The sequence below is a fragment of the Monodelphis domestica genome, chromosome 4, assembly GCF_027887165.1.
Source record: "Monodelphis domestica isolate mMonDom1 chromosome 4, mMonDom1.pri, whole genome shotgun sequence".
Lineage (NCBI taxonomy): Eukaryota > Metazoa > Chordata > Mammalia > Didelphimorphia > Didelphidae > Monodelphis > Monodelphis domestica.
Window position 1 is genome coordinate 351,906,552 of NC_077230.1, and position 19,094 is coordinate 351,925,645.

At 34.7% G+C, this 19,094-nt stretch overlaps 1 protein-coding gene across 1 annotated transcript; it reads left to right on the plus strand.

Moving 5' to 3' along the window:
- The first annotated feature begins 11,656 nt into the window (after positions 1-11,656).
- Positions 11,657-12,607, plus strand: LOC100618496 (olfactory receptor 51H1-like). The gene has a single exon (XM_016433253.2). The coding sequence runs from the start codon at positions 11,657-11,659 to the stop codon at positions 12,605-12,607; it is 951 nt and encodes a 316-aa protein (XP_016288739.2).
- The last annotated feature ends 6,487 nt before the right edge of the window (positions 12,608-19,094 follow it).

Sequence of the window (19,094 nt, forward strand, 5' to 3'; positions counted from 1 at the left end):
TGGATACTTGGTCTGAGAGGAGGTTGAGTAATAATCACTAAATAGAGTAAATAAGGGGAAGGAGTAGGAAAGGCAACATGCATTTATATTATGCCCACTATGTGCTCAGAGTTGTGCTAATTGCTTTACAAATATTTTCTCAAGTGATACCTGTGATGTAGGTTCTGTTAAGATATACATTTGAGGGTTACAGAAAAATAAGACAAATAGGGTTTAATTGACTTACTTAGTATCATATAGTTAGTATCTGACACCAAATTTAAAGTCAAGTCTTCCTGACTCAAGTCAAAAACTGTATCACCTAATTGACCCTGAATCTCTCTAGTTAATAGTATTGAAATCACTGGATTTTTTGGATTATTGAAGGGAAATGGGCACCCAGACTACTATTAGCATTTAGAACACATTAAACATCATTCTGATATCATAGCATTTACATAACGCTTCATGATTGAAAAGATCTTCTAAATAAATCATTTCATGTTATTTTCAAAAATTTATAGATTCCTAGGATTGAAAGAATTGTTATCTAATCATTTAGGACAACCAGTAACCAAAGTATAAATCCTTCAACAATATCCCAGAAAGGGATAATCTAATCTGTACTTGAAGAATCCCAGTAACCCTATGAGGTAGACAGAGCAGAGACTATTACAATTTTATAAATGAGAAAGTTTATGAAGGGAGACGTGAAGTAAATTCTCAAAGGTCATGCTCTGAGTAAGTGGAAGATTTTGGATTTATATATAAATCCAATTTATATATAAATCCAATATAGAAATCTGACTACAAATCCATTATTTACATATATACACTTATTATTATCAAAAGGCTCCAGGCAATTGATATTCTATTGAAGGTGACATATATGTATATATATATATATATATATGTGTGTGTGTGTGTGTGTGTGTGTGTGCATGCACATGAATTTATTTCTATATCTATATATATTATATACATGTGTGAATGTATGCAGATATGTATATATGAACAATGTATATGCTCACATATGTTCACAAGTAGGAAATGAATATCATGAGTCCCCACCTATATTCCTTGTTGCATTTAATAACCTGTATGATTCATTTGAATTATTATTGATACATGTGTTTGACTTCTTTTCATCTATTATTTTGGGCATGTTGCTACAGCTCTATATTCCCTCATCCATAAAATAAAAATCCTTCACTAGATGATCTCTAAAATGCTTCCAGCTCTGAATCCCATGGACCTGTGATCTTACTTGTAAACTCCTTGTTATAAATTACATTAGACATGTCATTGCGATGTCATTACATTAGCTGTCATTGCGAGTAGATGGACACCATGGTTATTCTTTTGGAACTCTTTTTAGAAAAGGAGAAATAAAATCAATCAAGGGCTATAAAGATACTCATGTTCAGAAAAGAATAAAAGTATTTCATTCATAGATATTTAATAGATTAAGAACTTCTATGATTATAGTATGAAAATGCAGCTCTCGGCCTGCGAGAGGCTGCAAAGGGAGAAAGAGAGGATAGAGATAGAGTAGAAGTTTTGATCCCGCGAAGGGCGTGAACGAGCCGACTTTAGAGATATGAATAACCGAGTCAGTAGACAAATATTATTTGTATGAGCCACAGCTAAGCTCCGACCACTGAGTGTAATTATTCAGGCTAAAACCACCCAATGATCTCAATTTAACACCGTACTGGTCAGAGGATAAAGCTAGCTCAGATGGAAAGGAGATCAGAAACTAAAGGAGGTAGATGTTGCTAGGTAGCATTAGGAGAAAGAGAGGAAGTAAGGCAGGCCTAGTGAGAAAGATAGAGAAGAGAGAGAGAGACAGGGGAGAAGATGCTCCTTGCAAAACCTGGGGATGCTGATCAAGTGGGCGGAGCTTACTGGAGCTTGTTTATTTATAGTCTTGCCAGCTCAATACATATTGAACAGTTATATGATACCTCAATACATATGGATGAGTTACCTGGGGTATCCCCATTGGATAATACAACTTATGACAAGGTGAAGGTGGGGTTATTATCCTCGGGTGAGTGGGACAAAGGAAAGCAAGGTTTCGCGCCTAAACTTCAGCCATGCTGGCAATAAAATTCATTGCCATGCACAGAATGGCCATGTGCTCACTCACATTCCTTGTCTCCCCATAATGACTGTGGGCTGGACTGCTACATCAAATTAGAGAAATTTGTTTTTTACAAAAATAAGTTGGTGAAATCATTCTTTTTCTCTTTTTTTCTGGTGAGTTGCTTATTTTAAGGGGTTGGGTGTAATGATAAAAGCCAATATTTTTCATTCACTTTGCCCAGGCCAGATGAAGAATTAGAAATCACATTCTTCTTTTTCATAGAAGGTATTAAATTGCCACATGACTATTCTCTGTTCCAAACACATTACATGCTTTCTTACCTCAATGTTTTTTCATACTTTCTTCCTCCATGTTTTTGTTCATCTCAATCCCTCTACCAATAATGTCTCAATCCATTTTTGCTGGTTGAAATCTTGCTCATTCTTTAAAACCCAGATCAAGGACCATCTATTTCATGAGTTTTTTTTTTCTTCATAGCCTGTGGTCTCTCAAAGAGGAGGGTCCTTCTGACTAGGTGGAGCAGTCAGGAGAATAAGAGATGAGAGGCAACTGAGTGCTTAGACCTATGCTTAGGTGTCACTCAATGTTCTGCAATTGCACAGGGTTTGCATTTATTTTATAGCTTCAGTAAGTACATGCTTTTCTGAAACACAATTTCATTTTCAACATACATATTTCCATAGAACCTAACAACAAACGTGAAGCCTAAGGAGATAGTCAACAAAACATTGATGCTAAGTCTAAGGTCAGAGGGTAGAATCAATATGACACAGATATAGGTTTGGGAATTCAGAGCACAGATTTGACAGAATTTTTATACCTAGAAAAGAAGGGTCCTATCTATATGGGTATATAAGAATCCTTAGGTTTAATTTTGTAAATGGGATCTCCTGGTAATATTCTGGGGAGACAGAGTGGGACATCTGTATTAACCCTGCAAACTGTTCTCATCTATTTTTCCTGGGGCTAATTAAGAATAGTAATCATAGCAATTCCAATAACAGGGGGATGTTAATAAGGAAAGTCACTTGGCGGGGCGGGGGGGGGGGTTAGTGGATGTTTCCATCTTTCCTGGGCGCTGCTTTGCAGTCCCCAGTTTCCAAGTGTGACTGTGTCAAATAGCATGGTCTTTGATGGCTCCTGGCATCTCCTTCTTTTCTGTTTTTTAATTAGAGTAACTTTAATTCAATTTGGACTTGATGTAGGATAGAGCCTAGGGATGTAATGATAGAGATGAGTGTAGTAATAGCCCAAACAGGGGATGCAATGGAACACTTAGAGCAGCTTAAACTATGGGGGATTAACTGTAGGGCATAAATGTCTAGATCATAATACCAGTCAGTAGTCATTAACAGGAAGCATAATAAAAGGTGGTTGTTTGACAACGAATACAGTGGTAGCAGGAATGGAGGGATTAAGACAATTGGTTAAAATACATCCTGAACAAGAAATTCTAAAAGTCATGATAACATATGCATCTGTAGGACCACTGATGTCTGTAGACATCACTCGCATAGAATAATGTCTGAACTTGTTTTATGCCATTTTTAGTCTTCTGATTGTCAACTACAAGAATAGAGAGATGATATTAGTTACTTTCATTCTTGCATAATAGTAAGCACTTGAGAAAATATATTTAATGTAATTAAATTTTATCTATACAGAAATAATTTTCAAATGGTACAAATCTTCTGAGAATTGCTTTAGGAGTAGCATTAACTTCATTCTATTGGATTTCAGTGTCTGCTAATTTTTAAAAATCTAACTTGTTAAGAAAGAATTCATTCATAATTTAAGAGTGAAGTGAAAGTCAAAATAAGCTGAGGGAATCATATCCTGCTCAATTTGTGATGAATGAGGGAAATTCATGTATTAAAAACTTCTATGCTTTAATGAGGTTGGGAATAAGCATGTATATAGTATCAACAACGTTCCAGATACTCTGCTAAGTGCTTTATGAGTATTATTCTATTTGATCCTCACAGCAACTCTACCATGTATGTGCTCTTATCTCTATTTTACCATAGAGGAAAGTGAAGCAAACAATTTTAATTTATTTACCCAGGAGAATACAGCTGGCATCTGAGCTTGATTCTTCAACTTATATACTCTTGATTCCAGGACCCATGCTCTATACACATTGCCACCAAACTATGTAGAAAACTAGAATTAGGAGGCAGCCAAATAGGGTATTAAAGGAAACATGTTATAATTATATTTAGTTACAACATAGTTATTATATGCAAAATATTAACATTTAAATGTGAGTCACAAATGTATTAGAGTCCCTAAACATATGTTCCCTTTAAACCTATTATACTTTTTATTGGGCTTATTTCCACAGTAATAAAAGGAGGAAAAGGACCCAGATATAGTAAACAAATATATGTATTTTTAAATACATGCATATAGATAGTGTGGCCCCAAATGAGAAACTAAGGAGGTACACACCTTTGAGAAAACACTAAATAAATTAAGATATATGAATGTTGTATTAAAAGAAATGTCAGAATAAAGAGCTTCAGAGGAAACTGAGATCTGTATAAACTGAGTGTAGAGTAATATGAGCAGAAATAGGAGGAAAAGCATAAAGTGAAAATAACTGTTTGGAGAAAGAAAACAGTTCTGAGAAACTTGGGAATTCTTATCAAATTGGGTTTCAGCCCAACATTTCTGGGGGAATAATTCATAGAATTTGATTTTATGAAGAGGGGGTCTCAGAGATTACAGATCCCAGACTTTTACCCTTTAAAATTTTATCACCTGAATGAAAATCTTTGGTTTGTAGCTCCTGGGGATACTCCATACCATTACTTAATGCTTTGGGATCTCTTTAGCAGGCCCTAGCTTTTTCTATCAAAAGGACATCCACAGACCATATTGCCCTTGATCCCTTTTAGAACCTTTGAGTGGCTGTCATCAGGTCATTGCTCTAAATTTTGAATATTTAAGGTCTAACTGGCTTTCCTTTGGGTAATTCTCTTGTTTTCAACAAGATACTCTGGTTCTGCCCAAGCTCCTCAACTATGCCACTCAGTGAGGAAAACTTTTCAGGTACATGTTTCTTTTACAGTCACAAAGTTGTTCTTTTCTTTCTAGTAATGATTTATTTATAAGCTCCTCAGGGTTAATTTGATAACTAAGAATAATAAACTATTCCTTGTAATTAATATTTTTTCTAGAAAGAAAACATAAAATTTGGGTCATAAAGAATCAAACATGACTGAAATGATTGAACAACAACAAAAGTAATTCATACACATATTATTTGATCTATAAAACAACCTTGGAGGATAGGTACTGTTATTATTCCCATTTCACAGATGAAAAAATTGGAGCAAACAGAAGTTCAGTGACTTGTTAATGGTTACAGAAATGGAAAGTGCCTGAGTCTATATTAGTCTTCAGATATTCTTGATTCAACTTCCCACACACTAAATATCATTGCTTAATGAATGTTTGTCATATTTCATTGACAAGTTAGGATGTGCACAGTAATGACATAAAAATAATTAATTGACATAGAATAAATATATGGAGGTTATATAAATACATGAAATATGTTTATATTATGGGAAAGGGAATTTTCCAGCTACTACTTTTTTGGATGAGAAAATAGAAGACTACATAAAAATGGGAAAGATTATGAAACTATCTTGAATCATATAAATCATATAAATTTTATTGAATCATATAAAATTTATTGAATCAGTACATAACTGAGTCTTCCTTCCAACCTCCATCCCTCCTACTTATAAAGGAGAAATTTTGGTAAAGAAAGACTCATTTTGTTTGATTGGTATCTAGAGAATCAGCAAGGTCTCCTAAAAGGCTCAAGGTGACCCATGAGATTTAAAATAACAGCATAAGGACTCAGAATCATAACCTTGGTCAAGGAAGAGGTGGAATCTATAGCAGGAAGAGAGAGGCAGGTAAGAATAACAGGAAGAGAATGTAATACAGATTCACAAATGAGTAACATGGGGTAGAGAAAGGAGGTAAGGAAAGAGCACTTATGAGTTTGGGCTAAGTTCAATGAAGGAAGGATGGGGGAGGTTAGGAGCCTTAGGAATAGTTAATTCATGTTGATAAAAACATATATCATGATTTAATTTGATTTTTCAACTATAAACCCACATGCACATTCCACAGGCAACATGGAATGAGAGAAAAAGGAGAGAGAAGATAACTGGAAGTTAATGACAAGAAGAGATTAGAATTGGGTAAAACAGATATTAACCATTCTGTGATTAAAGATCTGGCTTTTGGGAAAAATTGACTTAAACTGACCATTGAGAAAATACTGTTTTATTTTTCTATGTACCTTGGCTTAAGACAATCCAGTGAGAATTAGCATGGATTTCCATAGGTATAGTGAGCAGAGTATTCTCTTTAGGGTATCAAATAAATACAAGGTAATGAACAATCAGACAGAATTATTTTTTTCTTTTTGCCATTTTATTCCTGTCAATGCCTTAGAAATTGAAATAAAGAAAAAATACTAGACTGCTCTTATTTGGACTCATTTCAAATCACTTTTAAAAGTAAAATGTTTATCTTTAATTCTCTGGCTATCACTCATATAGTGACTATAAAGAATTGTATTTAATGGGTTAATGGTTCCTAATGAACAGTCATTAAATAAACACCCCAATTAGTTTGAAAACAAAACTGGCCTCAAGAGTACATTTTATTATGTTTGCTTAATGTCTGCTTAGCTTAGCTCTAGGTAGTTTTTTTGTTAATAGCTAAGAAATGTATGTATCTGGGAAATTGAACTGAATTCAGAAAAATAAGGAATTGAAACATTGAAAAGCAGGTAGGAAGAGAAGCTAATGAAATATTTATTTCTCTTCCAGATGGCTCTTTCCTCTCCTTTCTTCTTTCCCCACCAATAATTCCCTCTCCCATGGAAAGTTACTGCCTCTTGTGATAAAAAAAAATGTTTGGGGATTATGTGAGTTTGTGTTTGTGTATAAGTACATGAATCTGTGTGCATGTGTGTGTGTGTGTGTTTGTCTGTGTGCCAATAAAAACTCTATAGAGTGTGGAAAGCAAGTAGACAGGATTTTGAGTTCCTTCCCTGGGCCAGTCAGATTCTATATGAAAGACTTTACTGAGAACAGGGAGAATGATAAAATACAGAGATTAGAGTAGAACATCTCACTTCTGTAGGGCTCTAATTTTGGCAGAACACTATTTTTATGGCATTCTGATTAGGTAGATGATGAAGTATAGTCATTTTGTAAAGGAGAGTCAGAAGGAAGTTCAAAGACTTGTCCAAAGTCCTATAGCTAGTCAAGGTCAGAGTGAGAAATCAAAGTCACATCTTCTGATTCCAGGTCTAAAGTTCCTTCCATCAAACCATTGTGAAAGCTGATGGTTTAGTAGAATTCCAGAGGGGATGTAAAGTTCCTTTTATCTCGAGTCATCAGTCTCAATCATATACCACCTGTCTCCTGGCCAAAGACTAAGTACTCTTTCAGAGGGATATGACAATTTATGCCACAGTCAGAGATCAGACTAAAATATAAAATCCTCAGGATGGAGGATTCCTATAGCACTTAGTAGTTCATAGTTCTTTTTCCTAAAATGTAATGTATCCGGAAGTGGTATACAAAGAGTGCTAAAGAGGGTAAGCTTAACCAAATAAACAAAACAGTGCAGGGAAGAGTATGATAACTGCCCAAAGAAATAAACTTTCATGACAGCTCTGCTGAAATTTGATTTGGTTATTAATTTTAAGCTCCCTTGAGTGGAAAGAAGCAAGAAAACTTCTTGAAATATACTTAGTTTTCAATTGTCCAAGACTGAAAGAGCAGAAGAACCTGGAAAACATAAAGGATGTTTATCCTCTTTCATACATCAGCTATTGAGCAACTCAATAATGATGAGACATTCGTGATATTTCTGTGTATTGATAGGAAGAATTAACAAGAAAGAAATAGTGTGTGAAGACAAGACAGTGAGATGGGAAAAGTTCCTATTAATGTATGATATTTGTTCATAGTAATACATAAGACCTTTTCTGAAAAGTAGAAATGTGCATTTGTGTGTTTCTTACTGAGAGAAAGAAACAAGATAGAGGTATAGGCAGAGAAGGGAGAGAGAAAGAGAGGTGAGGGAGAGAGAGATTGAGAGAAAGAGAGAGAGAGGAAGGGAGGTCTGGGCATGATAATTTCATTCATTTACTATATGGGTTATTTTTTAATATATAAAATTCCTTACTTTCTGTCTTAGAATGAATACTAAGAATCATTTCTAAGGTAGAAGATCAGTAAGAACTAGGCAATTAGGATTAAAGAGATTTGCCCAGGATCCCATATTTAGGAGGTGTCAGACTATATTTGAATCCAGGACTTCCCATCTCCAGGCCTGGCTCTCTATCCTCTGAGAAATCTAACTATCCCATCTATGAGTTTTTGATGAGGAATGTAGCTGCATATTTGAGTGCATTTGCATAGGGTCATTTGCAGTCTATCAGAAGACTTATACTTGAGGCTGCTGGAAGACTCATCTTCCAGAATTCTAATATGGCCCAAGACATTGCCTGTGACCATAGGCAAATCACTTAACATCCATAAAATAAGCTAGAAAAGGAAATATAGTATTATTGTTAGAAAACCCCCAAATGTTGTCGGGATGAGTTGGACATTACTGGAATAATTGAATGACATTTGTAATAGTGTGTGAGTTTGTAGAAGAGTGTCTGAGAGGATCCTTATAGATATAATTGCGTATTTGTAAGTCTGAGAGTTGCATATTTCTGTGAAAGAGAAATAGTGCTTTTACTTGTATTTGTTTTTTCAATGCTTATCCAAGTGATTAACATGCAGTAAATACTGCTTTAAAATGTTTTTGTTGTGCTTTTCCTTCATCCATTCATTTACCCATCTGTACATCAAATATATCTATCGAAATACTGAAACTTCATGTTTGTGTCTATGTTCAAATTAATGACAAAAGCATGTCAGTGTTCCTTTTCTCCATCTTGTCTTATTACCTGGGTTCCCCCTGATCCATACCAGGTGATCCATAGACCCACACTTTATATAGTCTTCTTTGATTGCTACCACTAAAATGTGATCCCATCTTCTCACCAGTCTTTGAATTCAGAATGCATGCTTTCAACTGCAGTCTATCCCATGTATTTGAATCTCTGTCTCAACTCTACAGGGGAAAGGGAGAATTCAAATTCATGGAAGAAAAAACATTAGAACATTCAACTCTGTATCACTGTAATGTCATTAGTATTCACAGAGCACATTGATGTTGCCTTGAAGTAGCGATAAACATTCCTATGACCATGAACAGTTAAGGAGGATTTTTTTTCTCCCAACAATCCTGTCAATCAAGTAATTCAATTTAACAACAATTTATTAAACACCCACTAATCCCCACGCATTGTGCTAGGAGTAGTGAATATAAAGACAAAATGAAAGAGTCCCCATCCTCAAGAAGCTTAGACCTAAGGTATTGGAGAGTAGCGTGTGTAAATATAAATGAATTTAAAGTATATACAAAATAACTGGTGTGAGGAGGGTCTCTGTTTTTATTGTTATGTTTGCACGAGGGTGATCATTTAGAGTCTATTATCCCCAATTATATCCCCATCAAGCCATGTGATCAAGCAGTTGTTTTTCTTCTATGTTTCTGCTCCCACAGTTCTTACTCTGGATGTGAATAGTGTTCTTTCTCATAAATCCCTCTGGATTGTCCTGGATCATTGCATTGCTGCTAGTAGAGAAGTCCATTACATTCGCTTGTGCCACAGTGTATCAGTCTCTGTGTACAATGTTTTCCTGGTTCTTCTCCTTTCACTTGAGGGTCTCTGTTTAATATGACAGAAAGCTTGTTAATAATGGAACAGGTGTCCTAAAGGGGCACACAATAGAAGGATAGAGAAGAATGTGACATGGACACTAGAAAGATGAAGATGGCAGGAATGATTTTTAAGGGAAAGTAAAGCATTGGTTATGGAAAGGAGCTTTGGCTATCACAACATTTTCTGAGTAGATCCACATAGTATTAGATTGTCGAGCCCTTCAAGGAATCAGAGATAACATATTCCAATAAAATAAATTATATTGGCATCTTTTGTTTTTAAGATTCCTAAGTTGCTTCACATATCTTTAACCTCAATTACTGTAAGAAAAAAAGAAAAAAGTATTTTAAAATGGATCAATACATCCAAAAAGTTAGAACTATATGCAGTACTATGGACCTGATTTCTGGAAAGGAATGAAATATATATTCAAATCTCTTCTTTGTCTCTATGCTTATTCTTTTTAATTTTGCAAAAGTCATTCAGCTCCATCATAGTTCTTTCCATTTTCATCATTGTGGTCATTGTGTATATTATTTTCCTTCTCATGGTTACTTAGAACCAAGATAATACTAATTTGATTATCAAACCCTGTAGTAAGGTAAATGAGGTATGCCCAGTACTTAATCTTAGCTTACGTTCAAAGCAGATGTTGTGGATTATTAGGGTCAGGTGCTAATAGAAGATAGTGAAATATTGGAGAACTCTCCTACACACAAATAAGTTTCTCCCAGACCACACTTAAACATTGAATAGATTCTCTCTCCTAGGTGACTCAGGAAGAGCTTTCCTTCTAGTTCTTGGACTGGTGTTTAATATGCTGTGAGGTAGATGGCGGGACTTATTTCCATTTCCAGCTCATATAGTAAAGGCAGGAGCTAACAGAGACCTGAGGTAAGGCAAGATAAGTAATAATATTCCTATTTTTATTGATTGGAAAGTTGAGACCAGAAAAGGAAAGTAAATTTTCAGGGTGTCAAGGATAGTTAGAATCAGTATATCTCAATGTTCCTAGTAACTCAGAGTAGTTTTTTCCATTTTCCCAAAGCTGGTAGGGAGGTGTCCTATCCATCAGAAAAGAGGCCAATTTCCACAAATGCTGAATAACTTTTAGAAAGAAATGATGACATATGTTCATACATTGAAATACCTGGAAATTAGTATATAGATTTGATTTTTTTAAATTATAAGATGCAAATATATGTCTAGAATATGTATGTGTAATATTGTATACTCATATGATGAGTATAGAATAATTATATTTCATGATTATAGAGAAAGTATATATTTTCTTTTAGAGAGTGCATTTAAAGTGGAAATGAAGATTTAAATGAATATTACCCCAGTATGACACAGTTCTAAATTACCATGAATTTTCTCTATTGCTTTTGCCACTACTCTGCCAACATTTAAACTGCAGAAATGAACATAGTAATGATAGTAATCCAAAGGTTAGTCTTTAAATCCTTGAGTCTGGGTTCTCAGTACTATTTACTTATTAAAGATAATGCCTTTCTAAGTGTATCCTCCTTTTTTCATATTTACTAGCCAAAGACAATACAGATGTTAACATATTTGAGACCTCTAAGGAGATAAAGGGTAAAGTTAGGGAGAAAAACCTCATGTCTCTATTCCCCTCCTGCCCCAATCTAATGGTGCTTTTCTATCCAGACCTTAAAAGAATATTCTTTCATTGCAGGAACTGCCTCCTTTCTTCAGAGACGCCCCTTTCTTGGGATACTATGCTTTCCTTGAATATCTCTCACATCAATCACCACAGTTTTATACTGACAGGTATACCAGGAATGCCAGAGAAGAATTCTTGGATGGCATTCCCACTGGGACTCCTCTACACCCTCACTCTTCTTGGCAATTGCACCATCTTGTCCATCATTAAGATGGATAGAAGCCTCCATGAGCCCATGTACTACTTTCTCTCCATCTTGGCACTGACTGATGTGGGTCTCTCTATATCCACCCTGCCTTCCATGCTCAGCATTTTCTGGTTCAATGCCCCTGAAATCCCCTTTGATGCCTGCATCACTCAGATGTTTTTCATCCATGTGTTTGGAATCACAGAATCTGGGGTGTTGGTATCCATGGCCTTTGATCGCTTTGTGGCTATTCGAGATCCACTGCGTTATTCTTCCATCCTCACCTATGAGGTCATTGGCAAGATTGGATTAGCTGTCCTTGCCCGTGCTGTCTTTGTGGTCCTCCCTGCACCCTTGCTTATCAAGAGGCTGCCTTTCTACCACTCCAATGTTCTCTCTCACTCTTACTGCCTCCATCAGGATGTCATGCGACTTGCTTCTGCCAGCACACGTGTCAACATACTTTATGGTCTTATTGCTGTCATCTGTACTCTGGGATTGGATGTTCTTGTCATTCTTTTCTCTTATATTCTCATCTTGAAGACTGTACTGGGCATTGCCTCATGGGCTGAGAGGTTCAAGGCCTTCAATACCTGCCTCTCTCACATCTGTGCTTTGCTGCTCTTCTACATACCTTTTATTGGTGCCACGATGGTCCACCGTTTTGGGAAACACCTCTCACCCATTGTGCACACAGTGATGGCCAATGTGTATCTTTTACTCCCACCTGTACTTAACCCCCTCATCTACAGCATAAAGACCAAACAGATTCGTAAGCGGATAGTCCAACTATTTTTTAGGAGAAAGGGCAGGACTTAGTGGATGCTTGGCCTATTAGGGAGTTGAGTCATAATTACCAAGTAGTGTGGGCTAGAAGAATAAGAAAATCAATTAGGATTTATTGTGTTCACTATATGCCAGGAATTATGAATACTATATAAATATTATATCAAATGATGCTCACAACATCTGTGCAAGGTAAGTTCTATTATGATAGACAATTTTACAACTGAGGAAAATAATAATAACAGAAATTAAGTAACTAACCTAAGGACAAACAGCCAGGAAGCATTCAAGGTCATATTTTAACTCAAGTCTTCCTAATTCCAGGTCAAGTACTATTTTCTCTATGCCACTTACTTGCTTCTGGATTTTTCTAATACTAAGTAGTATTAAAATCACTGGGTCATCTGAACTATCAAAAGGAAATGGGCATCTAGATTACTACCAGAATTTATAGTGCATTATATATCATTCTGCTATATCATTAAATGTCATCATCCAACATTTACATATCACTTAATGATTATAAAGATTTTCCACATACATGCTTTCATATGCTTTTAATAGAGTTGTAATTTCCCAGAATCGAAAGGTTCCCTATCTATTTATCTAGGTCAACCAACAGCCAAAGCATAAATCTGATCAACAATAACTCTGAAAGGTATAATCTAATCTGTGCTTGAAGATCCCCAATGACCTTGTAAAGTGGACAGAACATTAACTATGATTAAAATTTTACAAATGAGTAAATTGAGAAAGAGAAAAGTAAAGTGACTCATACTTCTAATAAATGGAAGAGCTGGGATTTACATAACTTTTTTCTGTATATTGAAATTCTAAATGAACTTATTTTCTTATTAAAATATATATATGTGAATGAGTGTGTATATATAATATATGTACACACATGCATGTGTGGGGTGTATACTATGTTTAAGTGTGTTCAAACATGTGAACATACCCAGGGTGCATGCACATATGTGTTCATGTTGGGAATGAACATCATAAGTACCTTCAATATTCCCTGTTGAATTAATAAATTATAAGAATTATTTGAATTATCACTGATGAAGGGAAATGTTTATGCAATTTGGAGTTAAAAGACCTGTATTTGAATCTTGGATTTACTTCTTATTCCTTATATAACCTTGGTACTATTGCTTCAGCCTTACATTTCCTTGTCTATAAAATAAAAATTTTTCACCAGATGATCTCTAAAATTCTTCCAGTATGGAACCCCATGGATTTGTAATTTCATTTGTAAACTCCATATTATGAATTGCATTAGGCATGCATGAGGTCAACAAGTATTCCTCAAAGACAGACACTATGATTGAATCTTTGGACATCTCTTTATAATGGGAGAAATGAAATCAATGAAGGACTGAGAAAATACTTCTATGTGGAAAAGGATAACTGTTTTATTCTTAGATAGTTATTAAATCAAGAACTGTGATTAAAGTGAACAAGTAGAAAAATAGATGGGTAGTGGAAAAACTCATTTTGTAATAAGTTAGCGAATTAGTTCTTATTCTCTTAATTTCTGGTCATTTGCCAGCTTTCATTCATTCATTTTGCCTAGGCCAGTTGGAGATTCAGAAATCATTTTCTTCAGTTCTATTGGTGTTAATAAACTGCTTCTGTCCCAAACACATTTCAAACTTTCTCACCTCCATGTTTTAGTTCATATCAGCCCCTATATTAATAATGACCCAACCCATTTTTCCAGATTGATATCCTGTTCTTTTTTAAAAACTTAGATAAAAGATTATATATGATAGGAAATGTTTTCTATTCCCTCAAAGTAAAGGTATATTCTTTTCCTCTATAGACTTCACTCACATAAAATTTTGTTTGAACTTATATTGTGCCATTATTTTGTTCTTTGTTTGTGGTATAGCCTTCTCACTTATTGTTCATTCCATTAACACAGAGATGATCTCAAAAACTCTCATTCTTGCAAAACAGTAGACATTTAGGAAATTTGTATTTAGTATAATTAAATTTCATCTGTAAGGAAACACATTTTCAAATTGTATAAGAGAATTTAATCAGGAATAACATTTATTAATTTAATATATAGGAATTGAATGTCTGCTTCATCTTTTGATGCCTAAAATAATTCTAAAAGGAAATTCTTCATCCATGATTCAAGTGGGACTTGTAAGCCAAAATTAGCTAATTGCTGAATATGTGAATAAATGAATGGGTGAGAGAATGAATGAACAAAAAGCCATGTATTAAAGAATTTCTATTGTGTAATGGGACAGAAATAAGCATTTATAGAGTATCTATTATGTACCAGGAACAATGTTAGACATTTTGCAAATATTATCTCACTTGATCCTCATAACAACTCTATGATGTAAATGCTTTATTTATAACTCTACAATGTAAATGCTATTTATTATTTTATTATATTATTATTAAATTCTATTATTATATTTGTAAGCAAATAGATGTTTAAATGATTTAAATGAAAAAGTGGAACATAGATGGTGTTTAAGGCTGAACTTGAACTCAAATTCTTCTAACTCCAGGTCTGAATGCTCAACTATGCCACCAAGCTCTATAGACAACTGGCCTCAAAATCAGAAAGAGTTGGATTTAGGTTTTACTTCTTAGTTCTCTAGCCAGCACTCTGAGGCTATATTTTGCAAAGAAAATGCTAATTTGTATTTGTAGAGGGGCTTACTTACATAAGATATTTAATTTATGTTCAGATTGGATAGACTTGTTACACTTATTCCACCATAGAACAACTAGAATTCAGAACAGAATACTACTAAGAGCAAAGTATAAAAGTATGATTATGACCAGAAGGAAGAATATAGATTCCATATAAAAAAACAACTTCCTAACTATGAGAGTTTTACTGAAATGGAATGACTTGCCAGAGTGATAATGAATTCCAAATCACTGGATATGTACAAGGAGAGACACTATTATTATCTCTTTGTCCAGGATTTGTGAACTACTTGGATATTGAGGTTAAGGAAGAGAGAAGAGCTAAAGATTACTCTGACGATGAAAACCTCATTGAGTATGAGCATGGTGATTTTGTAAATTGAAAGGAGGAAACTTGGGAGAAAAAGTTAAATTTCTAAGTTTTAGGAAGGACATCAGGAATTTGGAATGATTCTGATACTCTAAAATGATAAGCAGGGCTGAGATGAAAAATACTTCCCTTATTTAAAAAAATTTATATACTTCCATTTTTAATTTGTATTATTCAAATTTGTCCAATTATTTTGTGAAGAAGAGACCCTTACAAGATAGTGGACTCCTTTCATAAGCCTGTATAATGGAATAAAAAAATGAGTTGAGTTTCAAGTTCGTAGATTAAGCTCTTTTCCCCCACATCCATGTCGGCAAGACATGCTGAGGAACACATGTTAGGTCAGTCCTTTAAGAGGATAACATGTAAAATTGCTTTACTTTTATTGGTTAAAACCCATGTGAATGATTGGGGTTGTAAATTGCATTCCAATCAGCTGACTGTTGTGTCTAGATTATAACTTTCTAATAACTGGACAAAGTTGAACAAGAGGAAGGACTGATTCATGTTAGGTACTATGGTAAAAGAGAGACTCTGTGATCCCATTTCTTGTACTTTCTTGCTGGCTGTAACAACTGTACATTGACTCTTGAGTACCCATTCTCATGGGTATGAAATAAAATAGCCTTTTCCACATTAACACCAAGTTTGAGATTTTTTGAGTAAGTGATCATTCCAAAGCTTTTTTAAGTCTAGAAAAAAAGAAAACTATTATCAAGCTGTGGTTTTTATGCTTTCCTTATTTCAAGTGATCATAGTATAAATTTATAAACAAATGATCATAATGAAAATTTAAATATGATCTCTTGAGAATCAGTTTGAGTTGGCTCCAGTTGCCCCTACCAATCAAGGAGAAAAATATAGAAAGCAAATGGAAATATCAGGCTGAAATGTTTAAGTAACTTTTGATCTGGATTGTTAGCATAATTGTTCTACAACTCTCAAGATAGGAAAAGAGTAAATAGATGGCTGGAACTAGCTAGTATTGAAAGTTAACTAGGAGGAAATAACAGCTGGATGAAGGGGAGAGTGATTAAAGGATGAAGGAAGGGAAATAGAAGTCTGAAAATGGGTAAGGAACAGGCACAAAAAAAGTTCAAAACAGACTATATGATACATACTTTGACTTTTCCAGATAATATAAATTTCATATTTTCTTAGGTATATAGGTTGTATCCTCTAGAGGAGTTTAAACTGTATGAGACTTTTTCTTCTTTTTTTTAATCTTTGTATCCTCAGCATCTAGCACAGTCCCTTACATAGAATGTACTCTTTATAGCTTTTTTATTTTGTCTTGTTTCCTGATGTCTTGTGGTTTTACTAGTTTATATTTGTTAAAATCTAATTTTAGGAAATTATTTTTCCCTTTGAATTTTTATTTCCTTTTCCCTTTGGACAATCCTACTCTTTAATGAGTTATTTTATTCAGGGTTTTTTTTTTTTTGCATCCATTTCTTTTTGAACCATTCTGTTCCTTAGGGAGTTTTCTTCGAGGTTTTTTTGTGTCTAAGTTTCTTTTTGGTCTCATAGTTTTTATGGAGTTGCTTTCTTCATTGAATTCTTTTCCAGCTGCTGAGTATTTCTGTAAATTCTCTTATTATTTTTTAAACTTCTTTCCAAGTTCTTCCAGGGGTTCTTTCTGAGGTCTGACATTATTTTACCCTTTCCTTGGAGGCATCATATATTTCCTTTTTGTCACTGTTGTCCTCTTCTGAGTTTATATTTTGGTCATTCCTATAACTAAAGTAACTCGCTATGGTCAGATTTTTTTTTGTCTTTTGCTCATTTTTCTATTTGCTGTTTTTGTCTTTTCCCCCATTATTTTATCTATCTGTTGAGTTTCTTCTTTGTTCCTGGTGTAGAGACCACATTGCTCCAAGCTTGCAGAACACTTTTCCCTGGTGCTTAGAGTAGACCTGGCTTCCTTATTCCTCATTGTGGGTCTGTAGAAAAGGTAATCCTTCTTACTTGCTCTGGGGAGGTTGGCAGCAGTTTTATCAAGTTATATTCAGCACCCTGTGCTACCAATTCCCTTGTTGTTTTATGGACTGGTCTGGCCCACACTCTGCTACTTTCTTTCTCCTGTCAAGTGGCTTGGGCTGGGAAGTTCCTTTGCTGACACCTTAGTCACTCTACTGACATGTGGGAATGAGAAAGTTATTATAGTTCCAGATCTTCTCTGTTCCCTTGTAGCCCCAGAGCTCTGCTGCCACAAGGGAGTGAGTAGCAGCCTGAAGCTCCAGTTTCCCCTCTCTGTTCCTTTGTGCTACCACATGAAAATTTGTAGGTTTTTTGCCTCTCTATACCTGAGTGGAGTGATTCAAGCTGGTGTCCCTCTTGTTCTGCAGTTTTGTTGCCTCTAGTGGATCTACCACATGTTGGGGCTGCTCCAAGTTCTGCCAATTCTTGTAGATGCTGTACTTCCTGGTCTACTCTCCCCTCTTAACGAAGTGAGATGTATTCTTTCATTTTTCCTTTGTTTTTAAGTAATTTATTTTCTTTTATTGCATGTATGGAAAGATCAGGGGTAGTTGAGCATCCTTATTCCACCATCGTAGCTCTTAACAGGCAAATATTTCTCTTAATAACTTCTCATTAAATAAATTGAATCATTACTTCCATGTCCTGAAATTCTATAGCATTCTTGCACAATACAGAACCACTTAGAAGAACATTCTATCTTATGCTGCTTTGGACTGCTCTCTAATGTTTGACTTTTTTTTTCCTTTATAGGCTATTAGTGGGGAGGTAGATGGATGGGACTCCTTCCCAGATACTTTATGGACTATAGCTTCTTTAAGATCCATTCTGATTCTGATATCCTATAATTGAGCAGATCCTTAAAGAACTTTTACCTCAATAGAATAAATTTGAGAATACAGTAAACATTTACTGGATATCATTAAATGAAATAAGGTTTCAAAATGTTGAATTAGATGCATAAGATTTTATTTGTGGTCTGGTTTTTATTGAAAGTTAATAGGTAGATCCAAAACCCAGAGTTAATGAGACCCATTATGAAAAAACTTGGTCATAGTTTCTTTTTAATGAAAATCTAGTCTCCTACCCTTCCTCTTTGTGAAAAGAAAACAGTGTCTCTAGCACTTATCTTGCATTTCTTTTTATATATTTTATATACTTTTTATACTATACTTTTTATATGTCTATGTGTTGCCCTTCCTCCCATCCCCAACATGCAATATAAGTTGAGGACAAGAAATATATATATATATACATATATATATATATTTTCTCTTTGTACTCCCAATAATTAATGTGATGGCTAGGTACATAAAGAGAACACTTAGGAAATGTTTTTGATTGTTTAGTTATTGACTTGCCCCATTCCCAGCAGAAATCATACAATAGGTTACATAAAAATAATGAATACTTTTATTTTGACAGTCATAATTTTAGTTTATAGGAATGGGATTCTCACACCCCTTATCCATAACCTGCATGGTC

What these genes read in the sequence shown, in the direction of transcription:
- LOC100618496 (XM_016433253.2), top strand. Translation starts at nt 11,657, where the DNA reads ATGCTTTCCTTGAATATCTCTCACATCAATCACCACAGTTTTATACTG.